Source organism: Sarcophilus harrisii, chromosome 5, assembly GCF_902635505.1.
Source record: "Sarcophilus harrisii chromosome 5, mSarHar1.11, whole genome shotgun sequence".
Taxonomy (NCBI): Eukaryota; Metazoa; Chordata; class Mammalia; order Dasyuromorphia; family Dasyuridae; genus Sarcophilus; species Sarcophilus harrisii.
The window spans coordinates 272,702,268-272,729,109 of record NC_045430.1 but is presented as its reverse complement, the minus strand read 5'-3'; the positions used below and the strand labels follow the sequence as shown (position 1 = coordinate 272,729,109).

Below are 26,842 nucleotides of genomic sequence, written 5' to 3'. Positions count from 1 at the left end.
CAAGTCCATTCCATAAAGGGGCAAAGCAGCTGCTGCCTTGAGACCCCCAGACCTGTGGAAATAACCAGACTTTCTCCTAGTGGGGAGAACAAGGGGTCCAAACCCAAGAGGGTCAGAGAGGTGACCGCCCACATATTACCTGCAGCGGGCGTGGCCTCAGGAGCCTTCGGCCTGGCCTCCTCCGTTTTCTTATAAGCATCATCCTCTTCATCTTCTGCAAACAAACAAAAAGAGGGGACACTGAGTCTTCTCTAGTGACGGGTGGCCCAGCCCCAGCCCAGCAGCACGGACACCCGGGGACCGAGAACCCAACTTTTCAGCCTCCCCGTCCCTTCACAAGGTGGAGCGCGCTCCCAGTGACACGTGGCCGTATCTTCTGTAATAAGAGGTCAAGCAGCTGCTTTTGACTCCGCCACAACAGAAGTGGGTTCATTAAATCCCAGCTGCACATCCTTGAAGGAAGGACTTGCTCTCTGTCTACAATATGGCAGAAACCATCTCACTGGGCAGTTTTCAACAACAAAAAAATCCCTGCATGTGAACGGGGCCTGATGAAGATATTCCACAATCAATACTCTTCATCTACAAAGTGCTTAGACATAGATTGTTCATGTACTATTATCGTCCCCACTTTAAAGACAGAGAAACTGAGACCTGGGGAGTTCGTATGATCAGCCCCAGGTCACCCAGCGTCAGAGCGTGAATCATGACCCTGGCCTGCAGACCCCAGGTCTCACCATCTTCGCCTGATACTTTGCCGCTCCTCCACCATTAACACACTGGTCACACGTAGCCACAAAGAGACCCATGGTCTGGCATCCATCTGTCCCTCTTACCCAGCCTCACCCGTGAGGTCCAAGTCTGGTTCTGGCTATACTTGAAAAGCACAGTCCAAGTCACTCAAGCCAACCATAACCCAAAAAAGCGGCACTGAAACGTTGTGATATCCCGGCAGTCTCTCTGTGGGAGAGACATTCTTAAGGCAACGGAGGGGTCATGGGGATGCCATACTTTTATGAAGCCCTGATTTGCAAATGGGCGTATATATTAACCCAAATGATTATAATAAGCCACGGTGAATATTCTATATGGAGAAAAAAATCAGTACTTAATGAGTCAATTACCTAAGCCTCATTATAGTTATACCACCTCTATAACATGAGCTACCTACAATTAGAATTTCTGAATCCAGCTGGTTATCTTAACCATGTGACTTAATAACTTCCCTGTGCTCCCTTCCTCACTCTCCCTCCACATTCCCTTCTCCAGTTATTAAGTTTGAATGGCTATAATGGGATCAAATCGGCATAATTTTAAACAGAGAATGAATAGAACACCTGATTCTATAATACTGTTACATCAAAGACACATTATGTTCATTACATTTTAACTTTTCTCCTATTTAAGGGCCCATTTACATTTTGGGGGAGAAATCGACAGTGGGTACGGAATGCCGAGAACAAACACGCGGTATCAAATAGTATCAGAATTCTGAAATGCAAATATTTCTCCACCCCGAGCACCAGTGAACCAGTGGTGGTGGGTAAGGGCGCTGAAACGGTGAAGGCGGGTCATTGGAACGATGGGAAATACCGGCCATGTGATGCTGGCTGGTTCCTGAGTGCTCGTGGCTAATCGAGTCAGTGGAAGTTTAGTGACCATCGATACAACATGTAAGATGGCAGCAGGTTCAAGGAGGGAAATAATAGAGGAAGAATGTACAGGTTCCATAACAGAGACAGGAAGAGTGCAGTCGGGAGAGACCTGAATTCTAATCCTACCTTTGATAGTGACTAATGGACAGTTCTTCATAGATAAGATGGGATAGAACCACACAGGGGTGCTTACCTCCCAGGGTTATTGCAAGGAAGATAATGGGGAGCCATAGAAGGTGTCTTGTTTTTGTTGAGAGTGCCATGATCAGAACTGTGTTTAACAAGATTTCCATGGATGGGGCCCATAGAGTGGATCAGATCAGGGAGAAGCAAGAAGCAGAGAAGGGGAACAAAGGACTAGGAAATGATTCAGCTGCAGCAGCCATCTACAGAATGAGATAGATACAAGACATTAGCGGTAGAACTGAGAGAACATGGAAAGCGGTGGCTTGCGAAGGATGAGGGGAAGGTTTCAGGCCTTGGTGCCACCTGCTACTGGATGGTTCTATCCCAGGGCAAGTCACAGTCCGTCTGCAACTTCAAATGCTATGTGATCCGCTCCCACATCCTTCTAGAAACATTCTACAAGGATCACCCCCACATGCCCAAAGCAGGGGACCCAGCCCGACACCAAGCTGCACACCTGTAGTCCTTCTCACTCCAAGAAAAATCCCCTTTGCTTTGTGTGTACACACAACCCCAGTGAAGGCTGTTCTGCTGTGTCAAGTCTTCAAATCATCACTGGCCCCTGGGACCTATTGTGCCCCTTTCTCTGACTTACGGATTATCAGGACTTCTAGTTCTCCCCAGACTCTGGTGCGTCACTGGGAGAATCCTGGGGCTGAAGGGATGGACTGTCACAGAAACATTCTGTACCAGATTAAATGGCGTCCAGTTCCCAAGTCCTCATCTCCTGGGTGTGGCTCACTAAGCACTTCACTGAGAGGTGTGTGTGTGTGTGTGTGTGTGTGTGTGTCTGCGTGTATGTGAGTGTGGGGGGGGAGGGTATTTCTCATGAATGTGCATCCTTGGAAGGCTTGTGTCAAGTTATTTGTCATAAAATATACATCTCCATTGTAGATTTCTGGACCTGCCATCTTGGATGAAGGAGGAACTCGGTAGGAACCTTCTTGATTTAATTAGTGCAATGTCCTCTATGAATAGTGTTTTGACAGCCACAGGGAATATGTTTTGTTTGGACTGTGATAGTCACAAAAATACTGAAATGAATTTATTTTCCCCTTTTTTATACCTTTTTGATGTCAATGCTTAATAGATGGCTGACCAAAATTATCCCTGAGGTAAGAGCTGTCCTGCACTTGGTACATAGTAAGTCCTTAACCAATACTTGTTGATTCATTGATTGACTGTTTAGCACTAGAGATTGATATAGAGGGGAAAACCTCCACCCATTTAAGTCAATCCTTCTCTGCAATTTGGACTGTTTAAGAGCTTCCTGGATCACTGAGGGCTTAAGTCACACAGCTGATATGTCATCCTGTCTTCAAGATGGCTCTCTTTCCATTACACCAAGCTGTTTCATGTAATTTTAGCTAATGTTAGACACCATTCTTTCCTAAGAAGAGCCCTCATGGCTACATTTAGTTCTACAGAGTCAAACCCTTTGTAAAAAATTGGGGGAAAAATTAGACAGTGAAATCTTACTTGCTTTACAAAATCATCTGCAAAATCCAATCTGGTCCCATTCCCCTATCATTCACAAACTTTCATCAAGGAGATGCCCTCAACGTATACATACATACAGCACTTTCAAAAAAGATTTAGAGAAAGGAGAAAGCAAGCATATAGTTTGGTTGCCCTTTATTAGCTACACAGCCTACAATGCAGTCTATTGTGAGTATATGCTTTGAAATCAATGGCTCAGTATCTTGAAATTTGTGTTTCCCCCAGCAATATGCCGACTTTAAATATGTGCTCGGGTCCAGCTATTTTTTTCTGACTCCATCAGCTCAAGTTCCATTGCCATGCCCTCACGTACAATGATTTTGCTACCATCACCAATAAAAATACTAACAAAAAAAAAGGTCTGTTCCATATTCCTTCTCTTTGTGATCCTCCTCCTACTTTGACTTAGAATGGTCTTAGAATCACTGGACTTAACTGGATTTCATAACAAGTCCTCTAAAGGCTCATTTTTTCCTTAATTATTTTATGGCTTTCTGGGGGCAACAGTGTCCATAACCTCCCCTCCTTCTCTTCCATGACTATTTTACAAGTGAGCCCAGACCCTAAACTTACCCGGATCTTGGTGCTTTCTTTATTCGCTTGGCAAAGGGATTTAAATAACCATTGGATAAGATTCTTCTGAAATGAGTATCTTATAAGAGTTAAATTGCTCTATGAAGTGGTGCTTCAGCTGACATCTTTACTTCTGCTCCGTTCTCATTTCTAATCAATGACTTGTTTAAGCATGTTGGGTTAGAAATATAGTAACTCTATGCAGTATCCCATCTTTTCTACTAGCACATTTCTCAAATGTGTTAGTAGCTACCGAGCCGATTCTGAAATAGCTGCCATGTCAATGACCATGTTTCTTGGCTTGAGGTAGAGCACCTCCTGCTCTCCTTACATAAGATATTTGTGACGGATGCTGAAAGACTTTTTAGTCATCTATGAGCCTTTGGTCTCTTTCTTTACTTGATCCCAAACCATATAATCCAGCATATTTTTTGTTTCTTCATTCCCATTTCATTTCATTCCTTAGTGAAAGCACTGAGTTTATCAAGAAACATTGACATATTTTTGCCTTCCTGCATTTTGGATTTCCTTCACAGACTATTTCTACAATATTTCAGAGTCCGATTTCTTTTTGTACAGCAAAATAATGGTTTGGTCATGTATACTTATTGTGTATCTAATTTATATTTTAATATATTTAACATCTACTGGTCATCCTGTAGTGGTCACTCCCATCCATCTAGGGGAGGGGGTGGGGGGAAGGAGGGGAAAAACTGGAACAAAAGATTTGGCAATTGTCAATGCTGTAAAATTACCTATACATATAACTTGTAAATAAAAAACTATGAAGAAAAAGAAACATTGACATAAAATGGAGGATTTTGTCAAGTTTTTCATGGAATTTCTTCACTTTATTTTCTCTAAGGAGTGGTCATGCTAATAATGAGTACTGTCAGACAAGACGACCAAGTGTTCCAAAAAATATCACTTGTTGCCTTTGGCTACACAATGAAACCTACTCTATGAACTTTGTCTCTCCCAGGAAAACTTATGAAATATTATTCCATTTATCTGCCGTTTCTTTATGTCTTTTGGATTCCTTTGTAAAATAAATACTTAATAATTAACATTTATATTCAGCTTTAAGGTTTATAAAGTGCTTTACAAATATTATCTTGTTGGGTCTTCACAACAACTCTGGAAGGTGGGGGCTATTATTATCACCCCCTGAAGCTGAATATGGTGAAATAACCTGCTCAGGGTGACAAAGCTAGTGAGGGAGGTTCACTACAGCTGTGGTCTTCCTCACATCCAGGCTTGCACTCTACCCACTGTTCCACCTGGTTGGATAAGGACTGAATCCCTCTTCCTCAGGAGTTTATTAATATTTTAGATCAGGGGTCCCCAAACTACAGCCCGCGGCCCGATGCAGCAGCTGAGGATGTTTATCCCTTTCACCCAGGGTTATGAAGTTTCTTTATTTAAAGGCCCACAGAACACAGTTTTTGTTTTTACTATAGTCTGGCCCTCTAACACATCTGAGGGACAGTGAACTGGCCCCCTATTTAAAAAGTTTGAGGATCCCTGTTTTAGATGCTTTTTTTTTTGGCCCACTTTGCACCCTCTTTTGTACTTTTGTGTCGAAATTAAGGAAGGCTGCCTGCAGGAAGTAATTTCTTGTATTTTTGTCCATTCCCCAACCCCTTATAACCACACCCTAGGCAGCGGGATCTACAAAGGTTTGGAATTAGGCTTGGGACAGCGGTGATATGATGAGGCATCCAAGCAAGACTTGTATGTGCCATTAACATGTCTGATTTATCCACAGAATGTGGCAGAGGCAAAGTCTCATTTAAGCCAGGGGAATAATCATAATGGTAAAATCTATGCAGTTTCCATATCTGCATAGGCTAGGACACTTCATGAAGGTTCTCTAGCTATTTCTGCTCATGTGGTGACTTTGCTGCCCACCCCATTTTCCAGCTATGAATTAGTGACTGCCTCCCTAGGCCCATTCTTCCAGGAAAGCTGCAGACACCAACCATGCATTGCTGGGCAAATTTGCTGGAGCCATTTCCTCTTCCAGTTTTGGAACCAGGTTCGAATAAAATCTGCTACTGTACCTGGATGGGTTGTGTCAGTCTGCTATTTTACTTTTCGGGTCCAAAGTGCCTCTTTCTGGCTACACCACTGTAGGGGCTTTAGGAAGACTATCCAAGTGGGGCAGTCTTCCTAATTAGAATGGAAGCTCTCTGGGGGCAGGGACTATCTTTGCCTCCCCAGCACTGAGCTCACTATTGATCATATGATAAGCACTTAATCAATAGCTTTTCATTCATGTTTAAAGATACATTAATAATTAATCTATACAGAGAGACATTTAGAAAAATGTTAAGTTGGGGCTTAAATAATTAAAAGATTATTCTGTCAACTTAAGACTAAATCTAGATGCTTATATTCAATATGTGATCCCTGGTTACCTAGGATTAAACTCTTATTAAAGCACCATTTATAAGACTAATTTGAACTTTGAGAAATGAAAAGTTTTAATCCTTAAAATGCACGTGCCACACAAAGAAGATATAATGAGCCCCAATTAATTTTTTTATTAGAGCACATCGTTCAGGTTCTGATAATAATAAGGACTAATTAAATTCATCATAACATAGACAGTTTGCATCCATCCTTTTCTCTGCATCGAATATATGCTAGATTGGAGGCAGAAACAAGATTTTTTTATTGTTAAATTTAATAATGTTGCTATTTAATTGGTCAGTCAATAAACATTTATTAAGCTCCCACTATGTGCCAGGCACCCTGCTAAGTGATATTTGTTAATGTGTCCAATAATAACGCAAATGGAGAAGACGGAAAGAGAGGCAGAACAGACTGACTCAGCGAGGTTCTCAGTCAGCTGGATAACAGACAGACTCACAGTAGCAACCACAAAAATGAGGATCTGGGAGCAAATCAAGCAGAAGCTCGAACAGGAACCCACCAGCATCCCATTGAGCACTCTCAACCTACCAAGGCTGTTTTGAGAATAAAATGAGATTATTTTTGGAAAGCACATACAGTATTCTATAAATGTTAGCTATCATCCTCATCACGGTCATTAACCTCAGGGATCGGGTGCCACAAGTTTTAAATTTTTTTGTCTACAAAGGAGAAAAGAAAGCTTTTTTCCTTTCCTATACTTTCCTTTTCCTCTTGAACTTTTCTTGAGTATTTTGATTATAAAATTTCACAGTGGAGAAGTGGGCTATTGCTTTGTGGTTCTGAAGTTATCCTATAATTATGCAGCTAACCCCAGGCACTGCTTTTCACACCTGAGAAGACACTACAAAATTCAGATCATCTAAATCCAGAAACAGCCGGAGGAAGAATTAGTCCTGGACCTAACAGTGGCAACAAAGTGACCCACGCTTTATTCTTTTTCAAGAGTCTATAAGTCACACAATTTAAAGGGATTTCAATAGAGTAAGTCTGTCTTGATCTTTATCATTTAACATTTATTAAGAGCATATAGCATGTGTGAAAGCCCCTCCCCCCTCTGACAGCTGTGATTCTTTGTTCTCAAGGAAAGCACATTTTATTAAAATGTGCACGTAAATCGCCAGATTCTTCTGAAATCACTTGGAGTTCCAGGAGAGACATTTACCACATATCTCTCTAATGGGTATTCTTACTGAAGGCCTCTTTACACCCTTACCCCCACAAAACCAAGACAAATCTCAGGAAAAAAAACCTTTCCTCGGCTCATATTACTGGTCCTCAGCAAGATCCAGAGATCATTTCACGGCAGGCTGTGAATGGAATTGTTCCCCAAAGAGAAAGGCGGCAAAGATCAGACCTGGATCTGTAGACTTGGGGTCTTCTCTCTGCTGTCATTTATGTATTAAATTGGGTATCAGAGAAACAAAACGGGTTAGAGAAATACAAGGAAAGATCAGAAAGACATCTCATCCACTATGTTCCCGCACCCAAAGTGCCAATCTTTAGAAAGGAATGGTTTCCAGGCTGCTCTCCCAAATCTGGGAAACAGCCACTTTCCGTTACCTTGTACACTGTGGTTCTATTTGATTTGCTATTCATCAATATTTTATTTGCCATGTTACCATTATCCAGTATTAATTAATACCTCAGAAAGTCACTGTTTGTGGGTTAATCTATTCTATTCAACATTTTAATAACAGTAAACAAAAACAGCTCAGCTATGCAGCAAAAATCCATCAGTGCACACAGATGGTGAGAAGGTTTTCATTAGGTGGTTTCCATAGCAATCCTATTGCAAATCTGGAAGCTTCTTGCACATAGGCAGCTTGTATTTACAAGCCTCTCTGCTGCGGCGTGAGGCTCTTCAGCATGGGAAGTTATTATTCCAATCACATATTGTTAGAAGAATCATCAGGAGATGTTTTGATCAGTCAAGATAAAAAAAAAATACTGCAGTGAACTAATTTTAAAAGATTATTCAAGCATAGTTGCCTGTTTGCTTGCATACTAATTTGGGAGTTTTTGAAATTTCCTGATACTGCCAAAAGGTTAGCGGCTTCTGTGAAATCCTGCCACCTACAAAAGTACTTATGTGATCATCTGAAAAATATCTGAGATCTCCATTGTCGCACTCTTTAAGTAAAGCCGAGAAATGCTGCAGCCAACGGCTAGCACCAGTCCTTAACTGAAGGCAAAAACGTTATCTGTCACCCACTCATCCAGGGCAATCCAAGAGCTGCCTGCTATTCTCTCTGCCGGAAAGGGTCTTGTTTAAGATGCTTAGAGTTGGCTTAAATGTGGCAAACTCCAAAAATGAAAGAAATGCTTACTTGGGAGAAAAATCAAGGCCTCTTACCCCTCTCCAGTTTATCAATTTAATTTACAAATTGATCCAGCTCGGTAACAGATGGATTATTACCCTAATAAGAAGCATAAATCTGCCCAGCTAGGCAGTTTTCACAAAATGGCTATTTCTATTTTACAAATGTTATTTTTAGGATAAATTAAATAACTAAAAAGGACAGTGATAAGCAAATGAAACTTTTAGCTGACATAGCTTTAAAAAGCTAAAGACATTTAGTTGGCACAAGAGAAGACTTCAAGATGCTTGGATCAAGTCCTACGATTGATTTTGTCATTTCTTTAAAATGATTAAACTCCTCCTCCCTCCCTCCCAGGAAATAGAAGGAAGGAAAGGTGGGAAATTCCTACTTATAGAGTAATTTCTATCCCCAGTAAAACACCTTTAGAAAATGACTTTGATGAATTCTGAGAGATGGAAGTCATAAAACACAAACCCGATATGGTCATTCTGACCTGAAATTTACATGATGATCAAGGCACTGGTCTACCTATTCTTATAACAACCTAACAGGCACAAATGTGGAATATGATTGATCAAGTATTTATTATTTGCTGCTTCTCTTTTGAGAAATATTTTTTAAATACGATTCTCCAGAGGACTGATTGGCCTGATTTTTGTAGAAATCTAAAAGTCTAGCGGAAAGAAACAATATTCTAGAAATCAAGCAAAGTGGAGAATTAGCTATATTATTGTGACCTTGATAATCCTGAAATTTTCCTAGTTCCTAGTTTTATTTCCACAAAGGAAAAAGGCTAATTTCAACCAAAAGAAATAGAAATTTAAAATGAGTTTAAGAGGTCTTTTCAGCTATGCAGAAGAGACACTATTGTTACATGGGCCCGCGGTCTACATTAGCTTCTGTACAAGTATTTATCAATAAAGTTAATGTAAATTACCAAAAATATGTAGAAATGGAGTAAAACAAAAATAATCTACAAATGTTCCTTAATTACATGATCTGAATCATAACTTAATCTTCTCAAACTTGTAGCTTTAATATTAAAATGTTGTAATAACTTTTCAAATCAAAGAGTAAAATGGTTTTTTAATTGCCATGATTCTGAGGCGCACAATTTACACATAATCATTAAATGCAAAAATAGTCAATTAACTTGTCAATATCACAAATACTTGTATAGAAAACAAAGGGAAAAAAATTGAGGTCCAGACTTTAAGGATCTATGATATTGTCAGCAAAAAGTCAAAGAGGCTGCATATGGCATGGGGGGCCCAGACCCTAGCCTCCTGCCTTCCGCCAGCCACCTGCCATCTGTGTGGTGTTGGGTGAGTCCTTGATCTTCTCTGAGCCTCAGTTTGTTCATGTGGGGAGGGACGGGTCTAGACCAGTGGTTCCCAAACTTTTTGGTGACCCTTCAAACTCTTAAAAATTTTGAGGACCCCCAAAGAGCTTTTGCTCATATAGTCTGTATCTATTAATATTTACCGCATTAAAAATGAAAACTGATGAAATTTAAAAATACTTGTTAATTCATTTAATAATAACTTGGTAACAGCTTGACAAAATTAACGTTTTTAAAAATATTTTACAAACAAAAAATTTTAGTGAAAAGAGTGGCATTGTTTTCATAGATTTTTATAAATCTCTTTAATGTTTGGCTTAATTAAAGATTGTGAGTTTTTTTCTTTCTTTATTTCTTCCTTCAATCTGCTTCGATATGTTCTGGTTGAAATAACAAAGAAAATCCAGTCTCACATAGATATGATATTGAGAAAAGGAAAAGCTTTTAAAATTTTTTAATTTTATTTTTTATATATTTTTATTTCATTTTAATAAGTAAATAATGTCTTAGTGCTTATATAAAATCATTTTGACCTCAAAGACCCCAAAAGGCTCTTAAAGCCTCCCAGAAGTCAGCAGACCACACTTTGAGACTTGACAGATAAGGCAACCTCTAAGTTTTCTTCAAGTCTTTGATGCTCTGGTGCTTTCTGAGGGCTGGATAACAACTGGGGGAGAGGGAAATCAAGACCCCCTTGTTTTACCATGCTAGCGCCTGAGCTGACCCGAGAGTAGATAAGGAGAAGAGGCAGTAATGAGGAGGAAGAATACGGAAGAGGATGAAGGGCCCATGCTATTTCATGGGGCTGGGAATCTCAAAACAGCTCAGAGTAAATTTGGCTGGAACGAACAGAATGGGGTGCTGAAAAAAGCCAGATGCTGGGCTGAGGAAAATGGAACCAGTGGTTTGGTCAGTTGCATACGTTATCATCCTTCCCCCACATCCAGGTCTTCATCTAAGTGTATGCTGGTACAGACAGATTGACGAAGACAGACAGATGCTGTCTCCCCTGACAGAGACTCTTCCATTTCTGTCTTTCCCAGGATGTAGGTGCCAAATAAATGCTTATTGATTGACTGATTGATTGAGGGTCTGCTGGCAGATGGATTAGTGAAAGGAAAAAACAGAAAGAAGCCCAATCAGGGGCTATGAAAACAAGCCAGGTGTGAGAGATGGTTTGAAGTGGAAGAGATGGCAGTGAAGGGGACAAAGAGAGAGCCACAGAGGGAAAAGCGATAAGCCCCGGCAGCCGACCGGAAACAGGGAAAAGTGTCCAACACAGCCATGAGACCATGAAGTGGGGAGATGGAATTGGAGCAGGGGCAAGTTCAGGGAGAAGTGTGCTGCTCCATGTTGGATGGGCTGCACTGGGGCCAACGGAGCATCCAAGTGGATTTGCCTAACAGCCAGTCAGGGCGTATGGACTGTAACTCCAGAGAGAAATTAGGGCCGGCCCCATGGATCTGAGGACCATCTGTGGAGAGCAGCAAATGACTCCCTGAGAGCTTATGAGCTCAGTGAAGGAGAGAATGGAGAGAGAGAAAAGGGCAGAGCTGGGGGGCACCTGCAGAGGGGCAGGTGGGGGGCTAAGGAGCAGGCAGCCTCACTGAGATCACGGGAGGAGGGGCCCGCTCAGCAGGGCCAGAGGCGTGGAGGGAGCCAAGCAGCTTTGGGACCCGCACCACGGGGAGCACCCAAGGCACCCGCCAGCATCCACCTGTGCCCCTCTTTGACTTATGGCTTCACCTCCAAACTGGGAACAGGGCAAACTGCTGATCTTTGTCTTCAACTCTTATCTCTCAGATCATCTGTTCAAGTTTGCAAATGCCTCGTATTCCTTTGAGCCACTTAAATGTAAATCAAATGGCAATGTGCTGCTGTCAAATGGTAGTTCCCTTTTCTGCCCCAAATACAAATGTCCCTCCAGTAACTAATGAGTTTCTATAGTGACACTGACCATAACAGAATAAACTCTTTAAATACTCCTGAAATAATCGGTGAAACTTTTTTTAGGAAGACAAATAAAATTCTCACCCTTGTACTTCTCCCCAGCACAGGTACGGAACAGAGAGAGCCTCTGTGAACCAGCGTGTTAATATTTATATAGCTTACTGTGTGTCAGGCCCTGTGCTGAGCAGCAGACAATTATGATCTTATTGGATCTTCACAAGGTAGATGCTGTTATTACTCCCAATTTACAGAAGAAGAAACCGAAGCGGGGAGACATGAAGGGACCTGCCTAGGGTCAAATAGCTAACTAGTGTCGGAGGCTGGATCTGACTCAGCTCTTCCTGACTCTAGGTCCGGCCCTCTCCCCACTTGGCTCCCTGGCGGCGTCCACTGCACCTGCACAAGTAACTCAACTAGTAAGAGACAACAAAGCTACAAAGAACCAGCAGTCTCCACAACCTGTGCCGCTAGCAAGGGCAAATCTGCAAGAAGGGCAAGACCCAGAGTGTCACTGTTGGCTGCCATGACCCAGAATCCTACCATCGGCTACCCTGACCCAGAGAACCACTGTCAGTTACCATGACCCAGAGTCCCACCATTGGCTGCCATGACCCAGAGTCCCACCGTCAGTTACCCTGACCCAGAGTTCCACCATCGGCTACCCTGATCCAGAGTCCCACTGTCAGTTACCATGACCCCGAGTGCCACCATTGGCTCTATGATCCAGAGTGCCCCCATTAGCTATGGCTCCGGACATTCTGGCCACTTGAGCATGAGCATCTGTACATGCTAGGAAGGAAAGGGAGAATGCCAGGTCATTTTTATAACAGATGGTTCAAGTGTTGATGGGATGATTTTATCTCTTTTTACTACTGGGAAATTTCTGGAGAGAAACAAAGGAATGAATTTCAACATCCGTGAGCAATGTATAGAAGACACTGATAGGAAGTTCCCTTAAATTCTAAGATAAGCAAAATTATCGTGAATTAAAGATTTATGTTTCCTATCAGTAAAAGAGTTATCGTGGGTCAGAGCTATGCTTTTATGGGCTTGCATATACTTTATGGTAGATATAGGACCCTTGTAGAAGCAATTTTATAGTAAATTTGTTGTCCACTTTAAATGACTAATTATCTTATTATTTTGATTTTTTTTTAACAGCTTTGGACTTGATCTAATCTGGTCTTTAAATATTTCATTTAAGTTGATTTAGTCCAGTCTAACATTTATTTGGTACCATCCCTGGTATTTGTGTATTGTTTTTCTGTGGAAATGGTGACCTCTTCGTGACAACAGGCTTCAGGTTATGTTCTCTCCATGTCTTAAGGAAATTCATCCTGAAAAGAGAGGCCTCCCGGTAATGAATGAACTTTTGTGGCAACCAGGAGTCCGGGAGGAGCTCCAAGCCAGTAACTCTTCCTGTTTGGCTGGAAGATAGAATGATGGAGGAAAGGGAATAAGGTGGAAAGCAACGTTGGATGCAGATTCTGAAAGCCTCTAAGACCAGATCTGAGCTAACTGCACAGAGGAGAGAGCTCTGGGCCTGGAGTCAGGAAGATTCAAAATTCAAATCCAGATTCAGACACTTACTAGATGTCTAACTGTGGGTAAATCACTTAACCTTGATTTGTCTCAGTTTCCTAATCTATAAAATGGGAATAACACTTCCCTGTTGTAAAGCCTGAATGAAATAATATTTGTAAAGCCCTTATCCCCATGTCTGGCACATAGTAGGTGGGATATAAATGTTGATTCTCATCATCAGCATCATCTTCAATATGGAACGGATATGTGAGCTAAGTGAGCCATCACACATGCAGAAAGGTCCTTCTTCTCTATCACGTATATGACTGAAGGAAGCACCAGGAGAGTTTTGCTTCTGGATCCTCAGAGTGCGGAGCCTGCCCCTCAGAGGCACACAGTGAGTATGGAGGACGGACCCATTCGTTTAAGAGATGGAGGCTGTGGCCAAACGAGGAGGATTTGGTTTATTTACTCTGCTCTTGAACTGACTGCATTTCTTGCTGACTTGACCAGTTGGGTTATTTTGGAAGACAAACTTAACATTCTATTAAACACAACTTAGCATCTATTAATAATTTTTTTTTTCACAAAAGATTTCGGTCTCCACATACTGATCCTGGAGATACACAGAAAACATGCTGCTTCCAGCCTAGGTCCACAGGCTTAGAGACTGACCCCCCCGTCCTCCCCTGTGAAGAAGGGGCCGCCAACCCACAGCTGCCCACAGGCAGGAGCAGCAGGAGGTGCTGGGGGAGGAAGGGGAAGCAGCATGTGTCCGGCAAGCCCAGTCACTATCATTCCTCCTCTTCAGCCCCAAGGGCGACAGTGCAGGGCCCGGAGCCCCAACGCAGGGAAGGCAATGCCCTTTGATCCAACCACAGGCTCTGCCTCTAACAACCACCTGGGTACCTGAAGACCCAGAATTACAATTCTTGCCACCAGTCCTTGGCCACGTCAGATGGACCAGAGGCAGAGAGAGAGATGTCTGGTCATCTGCTCGACGGCTGCTCCCTAAAGACCTGGGGGCTTATATCCGGCTTACAGCAAAAACCTCCCCAGGTGTCACCTCCCCAGTGGAACGTGGAGTCTGGCGACATCTTCTCTAATGGCGTCCCCCGTGATCTTGATATAATAAGCACTTCTTAATAAAGACTTCTTCATTCATTCATTCCTTGGTAATTTGTTATTTTGAAAATATCAAATAATGCTTAGATCAAACCACATTTTTGTGCCCAACTAGTTTTTGGTATTATAGCAAGTGCTCTAAAGTATCTGGAAATAATCACATCACCCACTTGTATAGTGTCCAAAGTATCTTTATACCTTCTGATGGGTCAGTCATCTGTACTCTTTAAAGAACCTGTGCCCTTGTGGGACTGTGCCCACCCTTTACCAAGGTGGGACCCACCCCATCTTCTAGAAGCAGGTCACCCAAAGTTTTCTTCTCCTCCAGTTGGCCTAGGGCAAAGCCTCAATGACCATAGTTAGCCTGGGACCTCCCTCATTCAAAGGACCAATAGATAGCCTGGGCCTGGGCCACACAAGAACAGAGCAACATCTGGGGGCAGGAAAACCTTCCCAAGTCAGAAGATGGCCCAATGGGGAGGGAGCTGCCTTTCTTCCTCCTCCTCCTCTTCCTGGCCTTCAAGCAGAAGTCAGTGACTGCTCCTGAGCAGTACTCAAAGAGGCAACTGTTTGGGGATAATGGGCTAGACCAGATGCACCGAGGCTCCTTCCAATTTCTACAGTCTTTCCTGCAGAGTCCAACTGCTTTGCTGATAGAGGAGCTGAGACTTTGGGGACCATTCCACATCACAATGAAGCACCCTCACTGGGCTTTATGACTTGTGGTTATTAAAGACCAACTAACCAAATAAACAAACAAAAGCTCCAGATCAGCAGTAGCATAGACCCTATAGATATTTTAGTGAATGGATTTTTTAAAAATCCCACCAATCAAAAATTCACCATCCTTTTAAAATCCCACTGAATCTTCATTAATTTCTATAACTACAGAGCAAGACAATATATAGCTCTTGAATAGATGTCACAAGTACACAGTGAACCGAGCTAGAATGTAGCCATGAGGAAGGGTATGAGCTGGAGTGGCTCTGAGAAGTAAAGAAGCTTGGGAACCCCAAGCTTCTCCCTGAAACAAAGGACTATCATTTTAATATCAAAATTCATCTGGGGTAATCCAAGGGCTGTGTGAGTTGTATAATCCTGTGATCTCCTCAGAACTAAGGAGGATAATCCAAGAGACAGTGGAGAAACCCATGGTGGGTGTGAGCATGTAATAGAAGAGCACATTACAAATGGGCAACTATGAAAAAAGAGGGTAAAGAATATCAGCAAGGAAATGGATCCAGGGAAAAGAGGGTGGGTGGATCATGGGGCAAGACCTACGGTACAGCCCAGTCTGTATGCCTTACTGGGAACCTCACAGTTCAAGAAAAGTGAGGGAGGTGCCCATCACACTAGGCAGACCACACTTTACCGAGCAAATTTATGGACAAGAACAGCACAAAACAGACAGATATAGGTGGCCCCTGATGTCTGCATGGTGGCAGGGAACGCCCACATCACAGGTATGACATCACAGAGTACTTGAGCATCAGTATTTTTGGTCCTGTTCATTCTGCTCTCCCTGCTGCCATGATATTTGACTCAAAAACAAAGTAACTCCCTTAAAGCCAAAATGTCTCTTGGATGTGTTAAAAAAACAAAATAACTTTGCTAAGTCTGTGATTCTTGAAAGAAAGTTAAACTGAAAAATGATAAGCACCTCGTAAAACAAAAGCCCTGTTTGTATTGGCCAGCGAAGGTGAAAGACTCGGCCGCTCTGCTCCGGTTTCTGTTTTAGTTGGAAGGCAACGCACAGATGTAAAAATCATTCCCCGACACCCTCTGCCACAGCTTGGATGTGCTGGAAAAATGTAACAAGGCCAAGTCCTGAAGCGAACACAAGGGAAAACTGTTTGGGTCTGGTCCAGTTTTGTGGAAGATTCGCTAGGTCTTTGCTGCCTCCTCACCTCAGGCCCTGCCTGGGCTCCCCCTGACTCCCAGGGGTTCTGGGAGATGAGTTTTACCACCATCTCCCCAGCATGCCCGGGGGCACCAATCTTTCTCCTCTCTCCCATCCCTCGTCATTCCTCCAGCTCCCTTTAATGCGCTGTCTCTCCTCTCTCCCATTAGACTGTAAGCCCTTTGAAGGTAGGAACCATACTTCTCAGTGAGCACCTAATAAAGGCTCTCACTACCTACATATGAACACTAAATCGGACGCTGTCACACATGAGAGATCCAGCAAACCAAAGGTATTAAAATGTGAAACAAAAGTTGTTATTTGTAAGAGAACTAGAGATGCATCTGACTTGGGTACTGGATTCCCCCTGCCTTTTATCCATTTGTCAAGCCCAACTCCAGCGGGCGAAGCTTTTCTTACTCTGCACCTGTGTACACATGCGAGTCTCCTAGTCAACTCTCAGTTCTTCCCCAGTAAACAGTTTGGCTTGGCTTGGATTCCATGGAACCACAGTAACCTTCCCTCCCCGCTGAGGGACCCCATCAGTTTCCTTTTAGGTATTGCTTTCCCCCATTAGACTGTAAGCTCCTTGGGAGCAGGGACCATCTTTTTCTTATTTGCATTCCCAGCACAGTGCCTGGCACATAATAGGTATTTAATACATCTTTACTAAACTGAATTTAAGATGTTCTGACTCAGAAAAGAAAAAAAATGGGTCTTCGAGTTTTTTTTTTTTTAATAAATTTGTTTTTTAAAGTACATTCTCGAGAGAGGGATCTTGGGGAATGGTGGGTATTTTATTTGGTATATCCAAATAATTTTTGGATGCTGCAAGTATAAAGACCAGATTCTGAAAGCTTAAAAAAATTCCCTCAGCTTTAGCTCTTCTACAGGGAGAAGGAAATAAGCTTCTTCTACCTAGATTCCAGAAATGTGACTAACAAAAGTAAAGGAAAAAAAATCTCTACTTAGGAAAGAAGGCTGGAATGTCTTTTTGTTTGTTTTTTGTTGATAATGTACATACTGGATAAAGAAGACTTTAGTTTATAAAGTTTCACCCAACAGACTCCCATGGCAACCAACTGTAAATTCATCCCTCTTGGAAAAAGGGCTCCCTGCTAACCTTTGCAACCCATGACTCTAGAAGTAGGTACAGGCTCCAAAAACTAAAAGCTTATGCCACTTGTCTATACGTGAAAGCACTTCCTGTCCCACCATTAAACCTTATTGTTCAGATATTCAACTGAAGGGAAAATAGCAAAGAAACAAGTTTACATGTTATAAACTTCTACATTATTTTTTGATTAAAAATAAATGTTATATTGTGCTTAAGGATATTTCAAATGCTATTTAAGAGCTCCTCTCCACATAATTAAATAAAGCAATCAAACATGCAAATTTAATGACATTCTCTACCAATTAAAGGGACAATCAACAGATAATAAGCTGTTTCATGGTCTTAACTTATGGGTGTGCATTTATTTAAAGAGTAGAGAGTGTTGAAATCAGATGCAAACTTTCATGGGTAGTTGAGGTAAGAGAAAGATGTTAACTATTTAAAAGCTAGCTGAAAGAAAATATACCTCACTGCCACAGATGTAGTTTGATTATATGGCTTACACATACACACTAAAGTTTTTTAGAAAGCAATTAAGAATTAAGCCATCTCTTACAGAATTCGTGAGTATTCAAATGTATTTGGTCTATTTTCTTCTCTGTAAAAATTCTTTTCTGGTCAGGTGCCCACAAGGAGGAAAGAGAGGAAACAAAATACGGTGCTGGGCTTGTTTCCCCAGGAAAAGTGTGGCTCCCAGATGCTTCCCAGCAGCCCACACTGGCTTCAACCATGTATAAACAACCAAAGCTATGATCTCATTGCACTGATGACACACAGTGACCAATCCCTCCCTCCAAAAAGCCCAATCTCAGAAGCAGGACAGACCTTCTGAGTCTTTTCATGAATAAAAGGATTAAAAGAAAAATGCCCTCCCCCAACACCCTCACAAAATACCCACAAACCCAAATTCTCAATAAAACCTGCTGAGACTTCTTGAGAGCAGATGTTACTACAATTATAGGAAAGTTCCAACCACATGGAAGTCTTGTAACCAAGCTCTAAAGTACAAAAGATGAACACGCTTTATCATGTTCTAGAAAATGAGCTCTGGAGGCCCTGGCTCCCTCCCTCACATCCCACACTCCCTCATTCCTGCCTTCTGAGTCTTGGTTTTCAGGAGCATCCCCCAGTACTCTAGTCGCCTCCTATAAAAATGATGCTGTGCAACAGCACTATGGGGCCGTCTAAAAAAGAAGTCACCATGACTGCTCAACCTAGAGTAAAGTACGAAGGCTAACAGCCTGGCCTTGCAACCCCTTAGAGATGGCCATTCCAGCTACTGCACAATGCCCAGATACACAATAATGTATTTAACCAAACAAGTCAGTCTCTGTCTGTGTCTCTGTCTGTCTGTGTCTCTCTGTCTGTCTCTGTTTTTCTGTCTGTCTTTCCCTCTCTCTCTCCCCACTAGGGAATGGTCAGGGGCTGGGGTCCAATCCACACTAACACAATCCATGAATATCTATTAAGGATTTTGCTGGAGCACATTCAAGCATAAAAGAAACACAACTCATATTTAACATGAAGAGAACTGTCAAAAATGTAGTCGGTGGTGAAAATGCAGCGATACAAGCGGAATTACTCCGGGGGATGTTTGTTGTCTGGGGAGATGACGAGCTCTTCTGTGATGAGAGTCTCTCAAGAACAAACAACTTCTGTCACATCATGTTCACGTCACGGAGGCTGTGTACAAGTCAAAAGGATTAAAATGGATCTAAGGTCAATGAGGAGGAAGCGAGAATTTGTCCATCAATCCCAGAAGCAATCCTTCAACCGAAAGGCTTTGTGGGAGTGGAATGGCTGTTTGCTTTTTAGAAAAATAAATGAAATTTACATGGTTTGCTATGAACAATCTTTTTCCAGGGAAGGGCACGATCACTCTGTGTAATAGATCCTCGGTCACACAGAGCAGGACGGCTGTGTCCCCATTACTCTTTTAGCATTCTTTTCTAACACAGAGCTGCCTAATTCTAACAATAAGCAACTGATCTTGGAAAGCTTTTCTCCCATAACTTATTGCATCTTTGCAAAGTTTTGGCCAACACAGATCCATTTCTGGAAATGGAAATAGAAATCTGTTGTTGAAGCTCAATGTCCATGACACTGACATTGGTCATTAAAATGTACCTAGCCCAATGTCAAGCGCACAGTAGGACCTGCTGATTTGGAATTAAAGCGGGCCTATCCTGCCTCTTAATTTCTGGCTGATATCTATTGAGGAACCTGCCATGTAGTCATGGAACTCATTTCAGCACACGAGGAAGAAGAAAGCACTAGCAAAATCTGAAAGAACCTACTAGAGGCAAAAGAAATCATTCGAACATGATAAAAATAAAATTAACTAGTAACTAAAGCACACACATTTGCAGATCAATCTCCCTCCCTCTCAGTCTCTACTGATTGTTTGCCACTCATCAGAGGCCAAGCAGACAATCAAGAGCCCTCCAAAGGGGCTTTTGATTTCTAGCTACCTTCCATTTATTTCTTTCATTTGGGGTCAATTAGTTGATAGTTTTGGGGTCACCAAACCTTAAATGTCAAGCTTCTGCATTTTTGTTTATGTTTCCTGGGAAAGCAGTATGAGTCCCAGACTTAGAGCTAAGGCACAGCTTTAAAGATCTTGAATCAAGGGGTGAAGAAGAGTCTTGGGCGTTTGCTTCTCTGGCCGGCCTGCCACCCCAGGCTGCTGGAGAGAGGCTAGGGAGACTGTGGTCCTCTCGGGACTCTCAGCACCGGGAGGCCAGTGATTCACCCTGAGGGCCGGGTCTCCCCCACAGAGGCCTTCGTTAGCTCTCACAACCAGGGGACCCCGAAGGCTTGAGTTCTCGGGGATGGTCTCTGGCTCTCTCCCCCGCCAGCCTTTGCAAGCACATTTTTTGCTTTACAGACATGACTCATCCCACGCTGAATGTGAACAAACGACAGCCCGGACTCTGGCTGTTTGTTTCATTTCAGAAGGTGGAACGGGATACGGCTGGGAGTAACTGCACCGAAAAACTGCAGCGGGAGGCATCGAGCTTCCCTCTCAGGAGGCGGCCAGCTGGGAGGGCTGCTCCTCAAGAGCACGCAGTTGCTTTCTTTAAAGCCACGATGAATAAAAATGGATGGGTCCAATAGTACTTACTGACTCACAAAATGTCTGTGATGGAGATAAGTTCTCATCACCAGCTGCCTCAGCAAGGGCTACCCCCAGACAGAGCCAATGGAAAAAGGAAACTCATGCTCCTAAACCCACTGAGCTTGACTGAACCTTGGCCTTCACCTGCTTGGCTGCGGTCAGCGTGTGCAGGCTGCGGCACGGGACCAATGAGGGGACGCGCTCTGTGAATGACAGGAAGCCACCATGTTGGATATGTGTGACCGACGTGTGTGTGTGCGCACGTGCAATGCAATGCACAGACATGCATACACACAATGCACACCTGCATATGCAATGCACATATACACTCTCAGTGCACACATACACACATGCACACACAATGCACACACATACACAATCAATGCACACATATGCAACGCACACACACATAGTACATATGCATACACACCCACCCACCCACAGTACACAATGCATGTACATGCAATGCACACACTCACATGTGCACACAATCAGATACTTGAGTTGCTGTGTATGAGACCTTGCTTTTTCTGAGTTTTTTTGCTTAGGTGGACAAGATGTTTCAGGTGGGAAGAGGGTTAAAGGCAGTTAGTTGGAGAGCATTTAATGGGCAACATGAAGCAGGAGTTCCAAAGCAGCCCACCCTCATTCACTTTCCTCTTCACTCTAGAAGCAATGGCAAATTCTGTCATTATAGCATGTGACTTTTACATGGGCAGGGTCCCAAGGAAGCATTTTTGGTTTTGCTCCCGACATTTGGGTTGTGGGGAATTGCAGACCAGGCTATAATTTTTTGTAATGGTGTTTGCATCATAAGAGTTTGACTAGCTAGCAACAAGTGCTCCCCCAGATTTATATTGTGCTTTAAATCCTTTCACCCCAGCTCTGGGAGGGAGCGAGAGATGACCCCCACCAGAGTCTCCCTGACACAATTACAACCAAAGTCTCTCCTCAATGTTGTCAGAGACCCTTCCCCTCACGGAGCTGGCATTGGCTGGAAGTCCATTTGGATGTGCTAACTCACCAAAGGGAAGTTCCCACATCCAACTTTGACTGCTCCTCAAAATTCCAAATGAAACTTTTAGAACATTGGCTGTTTTTGCTTTGTTCCCCATTCGGAGAATTCACCATCAGTTTGGAACTATGGAAACACGGCTTTTCTATCGTTTCCTTCACCCTGATTTGCCGCCATTTGGGAAGAGTGACCCCCACAAAAGTCTTTCCTAAATTTTTTTCTTAGAAAAGAGACTGGACGTCAGGGGAATTTTCTCAAGAAAGACAAGCAACCCAAATCAACCTCCATATTCACTTTTGTCTTCAAGCAAACACTGACACCGTTCTGTGGGTACCACATGTTCTGGGCACATTACTAAATGGATGCCAAAATTAGATATTATTTTAAAAAGAAACATTTTTTGTATAATGGTTTGGGCCTGAAGTAGTTTACATAAAAATGTCATTTTTAAAAAGAACTCGCCTCTCAAACAATGAGAGGAGAAAATATATGCCATTTCTCCTTTTATTCTTTGACTCTTGAATTAGGATAAAGAAAAACTCAAGAAAAAGATTATAAAATGTAGTCAAATTTTATCACTTATTTTGATTTCACAACACTGAAATGTCTATATTTTTATATGTAATCCTAACCATCAAGACCTGCCTATTTATTTCCCTGAGATCTATTTTTGTGCACTTTTCTTGTATTTCCTCCAGAATTATGAATGGTGTGTCACTTAAGAAATCCATTTACATTTTACTATTCTAAAAAATATTCACATTTTGTTAATACACAGGAAATCATAAGGAAGCCTCGAATTGAACAGATACATACCCTTTCTTTTGATGACATATTCTGCTGGGTTATGTGTTGAGTTCTGTTTTTCTACCAATGATCTTCTCTTGCTCCCCTTATAAAACCTGCTACATTTTGGCGCCAGATACATACATATAGTCTTATGATTGTGCAATCATTAGATTTTTCTGTACTGATAAAGAATAATTTCCCAATATTTCCAAACAAGCTGCACTAGAGAGAAGCTCAAATAAAGAAACCAACAGAGTTCCTGCATTTGTTTGCTATTTGATTCACGTTGGAATGGCAATATAAAAAAACTCACATTCATTTTAATTGACATTTTATGGGGAAATGGGCAATTAAACCAAAAAGGATTCAATTCTCTAGTGTATAAAAATAAAATGCAATCTGATATGTAGAATTGGACTCCTAATAAGCACTGACATTGGTACAGCCCTTTCAAGTTTGCAGAGTTTGTGGGAGTCTCCTGACAACTAGGGAGTTAATGCAAGCATGAATGGAGGCTTGGTTACCATGGTTTAGTGACTGCCTGCCTAGGGTCTCTGGAGCCACAACAGGGACCCAAATCTTCCTGATGTGAAATTTGGCCCTCACAACCATCCCACCTGAAGGAATCGACCCCCCTCCAACCTCCAGCAACGGGGGCATGAGCATTATTCTCTATCCCCAGCGCCTTTTCCCTCATGTCCATCTCTCAACTCTCCTGACATCCTATTCCAAATTTGTTCACCCCATTCCACTAATGAACAAACCTCCTTTTATCCTAAACCCTTTCATTTCTCACTCCTTTCATCTTTTGGCACTCAGACGAGGCTCCTTCCCAATGACACCACTTTCCTGGACACCTTTTCTGGTCCTGGCTCCATTTCCTCTCATCCCACCCTGCAGTTCACAGGGTATAGTGGGTGGGAACGTCAGATCGCTTTTTGTTCCCTGGTCCATTTCCAGACTCCCCCTTTCCCACTATCACGTGGCAGTCTCTCTTCCTTTGAGCCTTAAATTCCATGGGTTTATCACCCAACGCTGGGCCCGACGGCTGTTACCTGCTGATTTTCTCCCTCCCATTTGCAGGACATTCTAATGAATGCAACGCCCAGCTCACAATCTCTCTCTCTCCATCCTACTTTCCCCCTCATCTAGAGGACTTTGGTATACATAGACACTTCCTCAAATATCTCACTACTCAGATTCCCATGACCTTTTCCACTTCACCTCAGTTATTCCCAGGGATGGGCTCCCTCCCTTTAATAAATGTTCCATTTCTGCATTAATGGAATCCAAAATTCCTTTGTTTGATCACAGCCTTTCATCATTCCCTCTTTCCCTGCCATATGATCCCTCAATCTGTTCTTTTGTTCACTATAACTTCCAATTTGTCCATCTGAACTGAGCTGAAAAGTCCTTTCCTTAGCAATGGCCCCTCCACCAGCGCTCCTCTCCCCACTTCTACGTCTCAAAGCCCTTGTCCTCTCATCCTGTCACTCCTCACCAGCCCTAGATCCCCACCACCATCTGCGTTCCCCGTTCCTATTCCTATGCTGCCAAATGGAGGGGTGTAAACATCATCCAGCTGTGCTCGTGGGAGCCACTGCCATGTTGTGAAGGGATTCGAGGGTCCTCATTGCAGCAAAGAGACTCTTTTACAGCTTCCCAATGGGTCTGCTATCCCCATCACCAGTATCTGTTCAGAGGCTTTTAAATCCCACTTGAGACCCCCTGGTTCTTCATGTACTGTCTCAAGACCTTCTCTGTTAAGGACCTTTCCTCATACTCTGTAGAAAAAATTGAGGCCCTTCACTGAGCGATCCCTCTTCTCCTCTATTCTTCATCTCATATAACTCAAACACCTTCCCAAGGTCTCTTTCCTTAACTCCTGTCTCACATGTAGAGGTGCTCTTTCTTTGCCAAAGCAAACCCTCCACATTAACCCATTCAATCCTATATTCTCCAGCAGACTGCCCTCCCCATCATCCTTATTGATTCTCATTCTTTCTGTCTCTGTGTGTGTCTGTCTCTGTTCTCTCTGTCTCTATCTCTGTTCTCTGTCTCTGTTCTCTGTCTTTGTCTTTGCTTTCTCTCTCTGTTTCTGTTCTCTCTCTGTGTGTTTTCTCTGTCTGTCTCCATCTCTCTCCCCTTTCCTCTCCCCTCCTCCTCTTTATCTCTCTCATATCTTCTTTGCTATTTACAAAGATAACTTTCCTTAAAAACAAAACAAAACAAAACCTGAGAAGCCCAAACTTTGCCTTGATTGTACCATTCTCATTAGGGTTTGCCCTGTGTCCTTCCTTCCCTTTCACCAAATTGCAGAGAGAACTGTACAGACTGGGGACTCCACTTCCCCTCACTTGTGTCTGTTTCTGGCATTTACCAGGGCCATGTTTTTACACTGCCGAGATCGCCCCCGTTTATGCTGCTGATCATCTCCTGGCTGCGTTCTGTGATCGGGCCATCTCTACTCAGGGGCCTTTCGCAGAATCTTCATCAGGTCATACCCCCTAATTGTGGGTGTCCCTCCAGTCTTGGTCCTGGGCTTTCTTCTAACTTCCTTCCATTTAAACTTAATTTCTATATGAGTTGCTTGGTGAGTTCCCTGAACAGCCACATCAGGCCCTCTGGACGGATTCTCCTCTTCCTCACTGGAATCATTTCCAAGTTTTCTGCTTAGAAGTGTCTGATCCATTTTGGGTCACCTTCTGCTACAAAATACTGGGTTCAGTGAATCATCCCTATCTTTTTTCTACATTTTTGCAATCTGCTCCCCCAAGTCCAGGGCTCACATCAGGACAGCTTTGGGTTTTCTCTCGCTCCCTTCAAAAGAACATCATGGTGAGAGGAGGAGGAGGTACTTGGAGTCCAAGATCCTGGCTTTAAAACTTGCTGCTCAGGGCCTGTAGGACTTTGGGCAAATCCCATGATTTCCTCGGGCGCCACAAAATGAGGTCAGACTGGACTGCCTCTTCTGTCCCTGGACGCCCAATTCTCATTCTCTGGCTCTCGGAGCTCCAGCCGAGTGGCCCCCGGTCCCTAAGACCCCTCTTGCCAATAGGGAGCAGCGGCGATCACTATGTCGCATTTTTCTTCTCACTGTAAGCCCCATCCTGGAGGCCCCACAAGAAGGTGGTTGGGGTCCTTGTCTTGTAGACGTCGCCAACATCCCTCACCCAGACTGAACATGGCTTTCTCCTCAAGCTCCTTCTTCTTACCATCCCCGATGACCCAGATGCCCACCTCCAGCCCTTCTGCTCCAAGGACTCTGGGACCCAGAAGCTAGGAGATCAAGCTCCTTGCCTTCCTTCTGGAGACAGTGACTAACTGGGCACACGCTGAGTGCCAGCTGGTCTCCCTGGCAGGGGAATGAATGGCTCTGAGCCGGGCACCCTCCTGAGAGCTGGGACATTAGAGCTCACTCCCCTCCGGCTGATTGGGGACGCCACACAGCAGAGGACGTGATGCCGAGGTAAATGAAAAGGCTCGTTGGCGGTCAGACGGCAGCCCCGGGGGGCTCGGAGTCAGGAAGCATAGGAGGGCCTGGGGGCCCTCAGCAGGAGGCAATGGGAAGTCAGGCTGGTGGTGCAAGTGCTGACCGGCTGCTTGTTCCAGCAGAGGGCACGGGAGGCAGGGTCAGGGGTGCCCGGCCTCGGTCATCCTGGCTGGTCTCCTGCCTCATGCCAACTGAGACAAGGGTCGTTTGTGGGGGCTGCCATGTGGGGGAGAGGCCTGCAAGGCGAGGGTCACACAACAACTGAGCTCTCCAACCAGGCAGCCCGTCCTGGAGCTCTGGGCCAGCGAGTCTCCTGACTACTGCGGGGGCTTCTTCACGTGGGGTCTGCTGTCACGAGGTCGCAAGGGCCTTGCCTTGTAGCCCAGAGCCTGGAGCACTTGCTCAGGGCTTACCGATTACTGGCTGTGGCTCACCTCTGGCACCTGCTGGCCCGGGCACCAAGCGGAGGCAGGGACCTCCCAGCCTCTTGCCCTTCAGACACTTGCAAAGGAGGGGCTTTGTGATGGCCTTCCACCCAATCTGCTGCTCCTGGAGACCAGGGAGATGTCTCTTATCCCAGGAAAAGGGCCCAGAAAACAGGTGTAAGTATGGGAGGACATGACAATAGCAATGACAATGTTGAGGACATGACAATGACAGAGGGGAAGCAGAAGGAGCTCTGGGCAAAAACCAAGGAAGGAGGGAAGACGTGGACTCCTCGGGAACATGTGGGAGGTCCCACTTGGAGAACCAGTACCGGTGACCACGAGCAGGAAGGCAGCGTTGGGGGCCACA

The 26,842-nt window shown here is 43.6% G+C and overlaps 1 protein-coding gene across 4 annotated transcripts in view; it reads right to left on the bottom strand.

The window, feature by feature from the left end:
- The window catches only part of SKAP2 (src kinase associated phosphoprotein 2), a 151,053-nt gene that overhangs the window by 19,214 nt on the left and 104,997 nt on the right, over nucleotides 1–26,842 (bottom strand). For all 4 annotated transcript variants that reach the window (XM_031940535.1, XM_031940534.1, XM_031940533.1 and 1 more), the window contains exon 10: nucleotides 140–214. In XM_031940535.1, coding sequence (XP_031796395.1) covers nucleotides 140–214 — 75 coding nt within the window. The remainder of the gene's footprint in view (nucleotides 1–139; nucleotides 215–26,842) is intronic.